The sequence below is a fragment of the Triticum dicoccoides genome, chromosome 3B (assembly GCF_002162155.2).
Source record: "Triticum dicoccoides isolate Atlit2015 ecotype Zavitan chromosome 3B, WEW_v2.0, whole genome shotgun sequence".
Taxonomy (NCBI): Eukaryota; Viridiplantae; Streptophyta; class Magnoliopsida; order Poales; family Poaceae; genus Triticum; species Triticum dicoccoides.
In genome coordinates this window covers 600584619-600591205 of record NC_041385.1, presented here as the reverse complement: position 1 = coordinate 600591205, position 6587 = coordinate 600584619, and the positions used below count along the sequence as shown (strand labels likewise).

Sequence of the window (6587 nt, the reverse complement as noted above, 5' to 3'; positions counted from 1 at the left end):
CGAGCTCCAGATCTGCTATGGGCGTGTTTGGTTGCCGTGCGCTACAGTACCCGCATTGCATACACTTCTCCACCCAACCTGGCTATGCAAATGCAGCCTCAAATACACCATTTGCATGTTGTTTGGTTGCTTGCATGGCCTCTTGCCTGCGTGGGTAGAACCACACTGCCTGGTGTTTAGTTGCCTGCATGTTAGTGGACAAACCCAAGGCATGGTGTTTGATTGTATGCAACGCCTGGTGTGTGGTAACCTCTTTGGCTAGTTGGTGAGGTTACCACCACACTTCGGCAGCACAGATCATAAGCACAACACAATATAAACAGAGTATAAACTAGCATAATTCAAATATAAGCAGTACCACACTTCATAACAGTTCAACGCATAAATCATAAACATATTCAAAGCAGACTCGGTTGTACGCTCAAAAGAGGTGGCCTGGCCCTACCCCTTGTCGGCGAAGGCTTCGTCGTGCTTCCCGCACTTGTTGACGATCTCAATGCCATCGTCGTCAAAGATGATGACCTTGAGGGTGTCGGGAGTGAGGAGATTGAACGTCACCATGTAGCCGATCTTGATCTGATGAACAACTGCGTAGGTGGCCTAACCCTGATCCACGGTCACCCTGCCGTTCATCAGCTTGACCATCACCTTCCAGGAGCAGCCGGTGTTGTTCCTGAGCTTGAACTTCGTCGGCACCGCGACGAAGTGCTTGGTGAAGTCCAGGGGCATGGGGATGCACTCAAGCTTCGGTGCAAGGGCCATCCTCCTGATGGTAGTGGCCGTAGTTGCGGCGCTTTGTTGCTGGGGGGCTCCTCCATGCCCTCATCGTCGCCACCCTTAGGCGTCTTCGGGTCTTCCTCGACGGTGGGCGGCAGCTCAACCTCGTCGGGCATTGGGTGAAGGGGCTACTTGGGCTACTTGCCCTTGTTGTCAACGGCCGGGAGGACCTCCATGCCCATCTCATTGCTCTCCTCGATCTGCACACAATTCATGGAGTCACGCACTACACAGAGTTCATTGCTAATTGAAGAGCTTGTAGTTAAAACGGCATAACTGTCACTATTCTCCTCCTCTCTACCCCCCCTATATTTACTCACCCTGCCCACCACTACTTACCCACCCCCTCTCTTTTGTCACTGTCAACCTTCCTCCTTCCCATCGTCATGAGCTCTAGCTCCAGCTTCAACGCCAACCCCTTCCCTTGGGGTATTGGCTGGAGGGCCTTCTTCCTCGGTGGTCGGCTGGTGACCGCACCAAGTTTGAGAACACCATGGAGGTGTGCTCGAACTTCGGCTCCATGCCGGACATGCACAACGAATCTAATGCAGTGCTCATGAAGCCCACTAAAGAAGAGTTGAAGACGCTGATTCCTGACCCAGCAAAGGGCGCGATGGCAGTTGACATCATTCGCTGGGCCATGAATCAGGTCATCTTCGACAACGCTAAACAGAGGAAGAAGTGGTGCAAATACAAGATCTACTGGGCTCCTAATGACCGGCGTGCAGTGTACTGGGAGACGGCTATCGCGCCGCCGGCGGTCATCGGCGAGGAGCCTATGGAGGAGGAAGAAGTGGTGCACATGCCAGCTAGGGCGTCGGAGCCAGGCCGTCCTACCTGGCAGATCGACCTCGACTCCACCGAGGACGACCCGCCGGCCCGCATGGCGATGAAGAAGATGAAGGCCAGCGGCTCGACCAGCCGCTCCGCACGCCGGTGACGGCCGCCGCCGTCAGCCGGTGTTCGTTGCGTACCCCCTATCCCCTTATTCCCCAATCCCCCAATCCCGCAATCCATCTTCTGCATTCCAATCTTGCATGTATGAACTCGTATGAACTGCTATGAACTAGTATGAATTACCCCTATGCTTATCTACCTCTATTCCCCATTCCCCTCCGCCGTGGATAGAATCTATCGTCGTGGATCGAATCAAGCATGCATGTTGAAGAGAGAGAAGTGCTTATCGCCATTGATGGAGTTCGATGGTCTTATTCCTCTGCTCCGATCCGCCGCCACCGGTGATGAAGTCCGATGGTCTTCTTCCTTTGCTCCGATCCACCGCCGCCGGTGAGAGTTGGGAGAGTGAGGAAGAGTGGGGAGAGGAAGCGGTGAGGGGCGGTGAGGCTAATAACTACCGGCGCTTCGAAAAGCAACGCGGCTTCTCGAGCATGGTCGCGCGCGTGCAACCGCGCCCTCCCACATGCACCGCTTGGGCCTGGTGCTTTAAGAATCATGCAATGCAGGCCCAATAGTGTATGCGGGCTACCAAACAAGCCGAATCCTTCCCACGCGGGCCTGGTTGGACCTTGTGCGGGCAACCAAACACGCTCTATGTGATTTCGGAAATGAAAGGGCTAAGTGAATTTCCCACGGAGTTTCTATTTTGCAGAGAGCATATTTCACCCCGGGCGCCTTTTGCCTGGAAATATCTGCCATCACATCCAAAAAAGGCTAAGGCTGGCCATAGTGGGGGTAACATAAGTAGTATCATGCATTTGGGACTCCCAAACATGCTTATGTGGCAGGCAATTAAAGAAGAAAGAGATGGTTATAGTAACATAGATAGATACCGTAACATAATAAATGTGATACTACTATGTGTCATGCATGACAATAAATGAAACCATCTATGATATTAATCTATGATACTATGCATTATAGAGGTAGTAATATAGATTAGTAACATATGCATGTTACTAGTCTAAGTTAAGTTACTCCCCACTGACCAGCCTAACAAATACAAGTGCAGAAAGAAATATAAGTAAATAACTCCATGCCCACCGTATGCGGCAATAATGGCGTATGCACCCATCACCGAGTGCGTGAGTGGATCTCCACAAATATTGGTGGCGTGCAAACGATACCGACAGCCAGACCGAAAGAGCAGAACCAGCACCGACTGGATCGTATACAGAACTACTGAAAACATCGCTCACATAAGTATGTTCGCAACATGTACCATCCACATCACTCAACTGAACCAACCAACATTGGCAACCATAATCCAATCTTACTAAAACTCAAAAAGATAGGGGTTCAGACACACATTGTCGACACATTAAACCTTGTAAAACCACCGAACAGCAGCTGATAATATCCATACAAAAAAAGACAACCTGACCTGATACTAGCTCACTTAAAGAAGGGAGCTTCTGCCTGTCACATACGCACACATATCTCTTGTGCAGTGTATATATATCACAATATGTAAAATGGTAGCAGTGAGTTGTTGAGACATCCAGCACGTTTGTTTCTTGATGAAGCACTTGTCGAGACGCTTCAAGCCTGCACAAACAAATGAAGAGGATGTGCCGTCAGTCATGGGGGATCAAAGCATAAGGCGCAAGTGTTGGTGTGCTATGCTATGCTACTTGTTTAAGTACTGTGGCACAGAACAGAGAGGAGTGCTTGTGTGAGACTGTTCAACTTTCATTGTGTGCCTAATCTAAGCACAGATGCTTATTAAGTAAGGTATGGCATAGAACATAGGAGTGATTGTGTCAGTTCAACTTCATTGTGCCATTGTGTGACTAATCTAAGCACAGATGCTCCAAACTGCGTTTAGTAGCTATAATAAATAGCAGCAGAAGTGTGACAGCTGCTAAGGGAAATATCATTTAAGCAAGTGCAGCAGTCTTTAGAAGCATAACACAGAGAAGATATTCAATGAAAAACAATCAGTTGAGGCTAAGGCTGGTCATAGTGGAGAGTAACTTAGACTAGTAACATGCATATGTTACTAGTCTATGTTACTACCTTCATAGTGGGTAGTATCATATACTCCCTCCGTCCGGAAATACTTGTCATCAAAATGGATAAAAGAGGATGCATCTAGACGTATTTTAGTTCTAGATACGTCTCCTTTTATCCATTTTGATGACAAGTATTTTCAGACGGAGGGAGTATGTGGTAACATAGATGTCTTCATTTATTACTTTGTAGACTCATTATGCATTGGAAAGCGCTATGTGATGGTAACATATTATGTTACTCTATTTGCCTCTCTCCTCATTAACTACTTGCCACCTCATCATTTTTGCTTATGTGGCATCTAAGTTACTACCTATGTTACTCCCACTATGACCAGCCTAATATACCTTGTTGGCAATGTTGTTGGAGAGCCAGTCAAGTCCCTCGTACAACCCTTCGCCAGACGTCGCACAAGTGCTCTGAATGTACCTGCACCACAGGAAATAATTTATTTTAGCACCAGCACTGCACCTTACGGATCCAAAAGGGCAAACAGTGACACCAACAATTATTTTAGACAGGATAGGTAGTGTAGCACCAAAATGGACTTAAACTCAGCCCAAGACACATTCATGATCCCCAGGTACACCATATGAACTATATCGTTCAAACATGTGGCTTTATCTATAAAGCGGGGCGATGGTCTATTTTCGGAGTTACACCCTATGTGGTTTAACAGAAATAAGTACTTATGTTCTACCAGATTTGTTCTGGGGATACACTACTGTACTTTCAAATAACTCTTATTACAAATTGAAGTTCTCAATTACAAATATCTGCAGCACATAGAATCTGAGAAACAGCATAACACCAGGGAAATTTTGACCGCGCTATTAGAAGGTAAATAGCTTCTGAACTATGTGCGTGGAGTTCCTTACCAGTGCCGCTGGCGCAGGGAGTGCAGACCAAGCTTGTCGGTGATTTCAGCAGCATTCATGGCATTAGGAAGATCTTGTTTGTTTGCAAATACAAGCAACACAGCATCACGCAGCTCATCCTATATCACAGAAAGATAATACATTAATTATGAATTTCAATATTGAATGGAAAGAGGAGCTAAAATTTCAATTAGTGAATTCTCAATAAAGCAGACTAAGCATATATAAGAAAACGAATATTGACTTGACAGTTCAGCTATCTTCATGTATTTATTGCTTATTACTGAACAAAAATTCACATTACCATATATGGAAAGTCAGACAGAATATTTGCAAATTGGGAAACTTCAGAACAACTACAACAACACTAGTCACTAGTGCAGTACCTCATTCAGCATCCTGTGGAGCTCATCCCTAGCCTCAACAACACGTTCCCTATCATTGCTGTCGACAACAAAAATGAGGCCCTGCGTATTCTGGAAGTAGTGCCTCCACAGGGGCCTGATCTGTTTCAATCAGAAAACAATAAAATAGTAAGTCAAAGGCACCAGGCTAAATTTTGTGACAACATAAGCTTAACAACATCAGTGTAAAAACAGATCTGATTTTCTTCCACCCAAGGGAAAGGAACAGATTCACAAAGGGATGACATGACTTATTAGTCTGACACAATTAGCAAATCATGACTAGACTTCCTTACCTTGTCTTGGCCCCCCACATCCCAAACAGTGAAGCTGATGTTCTTGTATTCAACAGTTTCGACGTTAAATCCTGCAAATTTCCAAATTAGCCAGATTTTATAAATGAAAGTGAGACCTAGCTAGTAGTAACGGGCTATCCCTATTTTATTTACTATTAAGTTCTGATCAACGTGAGATCGAATGATAACACCTGATTTTGCTACAGTGCCTTTAAATTCACCATCCTAACAGTATATATCTACAGTACATTGCAGATTTACGGTAGCAGTGATCTCTTGATATGACTTAAGTTTGCTTTTCTGAAACGACAAAGCTAAATACCTGCCGACTGGTCATTAGCGACAGGCACGCACGATCCGCATCGACCTCCCGCACTGGATAGATCGCTAGCTTTTTTTTTTGAGGAAGAAAAATAATGCGCCGGATGGGAATCGAACCCAGGACGCACAGGCTAAATTTGCAACCTTCGACCAACAAGCTACAGCATCTTAGTTGTATGAATTGGAAAACATAAGAACTTAACATTTTATACCTCATAGCATCAAAATAAAAGTTGTGCTAATTCCAGAATTTTTTTGCTGGGAGCTAGAGTCAAACTCCAGAATCAATTTTTTTGCGTGGTGTAGTACTTGCGCCAATTCCTAAAGCTCGACTGGAAGTTAGTGATAGATCCGTACGACCTGATCATTGCTCGTTGTGGATCGCACGACCCCAAGCACCCCGTCCGGATAGCCCGCACAACCCACATATATCCCGATGCTGGCCCGTTCCCTCTTCCTTTTTTCCCCAATGATGGCCCGTTCCCACTACTTTTTTTCCTCACATCATCACATCCCATCGGCCCATGTTCCTAAAATAAGAGGACCATTTACCGATCGCATCCTTGCCCGCGTTTCAAAAAAAATTGATAGCTTTCTATGCTGGATAAGAATCGAACCCTGTTCCTCAAGTAGTAATTTCTACGACACAAACCACTAGCCCGGCTTCGGATTTGCTGTTTTTGAAACAAGTTTACATGATACTTGTTCTTGGTTAATACGAATTTGAACATTAAAAAATAGTGGTCCGGTCAATGATTTCCCCACTAACGTGATTCTTTTGACCTCATTTTTTTGTTGAAACATCCCGCAATAATGTTGTGTGAATAACGTGGTCACTAACGCACCGCGAACCTGATAACTTACATACAAACACCCCGATAACTCACACATCACAGACCCGATAATTTATGTACCCTGGTCTTGATAAATTTGTCAGGGAG

The 6587-nt window shown here is 45.6% G+C and overlaps 1 protein-coding gene and 1 long non-coding RNA gene across 3 annotated transcripts in view; both read right to left on the bottom strand.

Moving 5' to 3' along the window:
* Nucleotides 1-316: 316 nt before the first annotated feature.
* LOC119281634 lies at nucleotides 317-1706 on the bottom strand. The gene is made up of 2 exons (XR_005138487.1): nucleotides 1117-1706; nucleotides 317-977 (listed from the first exon to the last, which is right to left on the bottom strand). It is a non-coding gene; the product is annotated as an uncharacterized LOC119281634 (long non-coding RNA).
* A 1211-nt stretch (nucleotides 1707-2917) lies between these two features.
* The window catches only part of LOC119277351 (ADP-ribosylation factor 2), a 6053-nt gene continuing 2383 nt past the window's right edge, over nucleotides 2918-6587 (bottom strand). The window contains exons 3-7 of one of the 2 annotated variants that reach the window (XM_037558630.1): nucleotides 5326-5396; nucleotides 5012-5131; nucleotides 4626-4744; nucleotides 4095-4176; nucleotides 2918-3282 (exon numbers count right to left, since the gene is read on the bottom strand). In XM_037558630.1, coding sequence (XP_037414527.1) covers nucleotides 3277-3282; nucleotides 4095-4176; nucleotides 4626-4744; nucleotides 5012-5131; nucleotides 5326-5396 — 398 coding nt within the window. In that variant the 3' untranslated portion in view covers nucleotides 2918-3276. Of the gene's footprint in view, nucleotides 3283-4085; nucleotides 4177-4625; nucleotides 4745-5011; nucleotides 5132-5325; nucleotides 5397-6587 lie in introns of those variants that run through there. The other variant, XM_037558629.1, reaches the window with a different exon arrangement.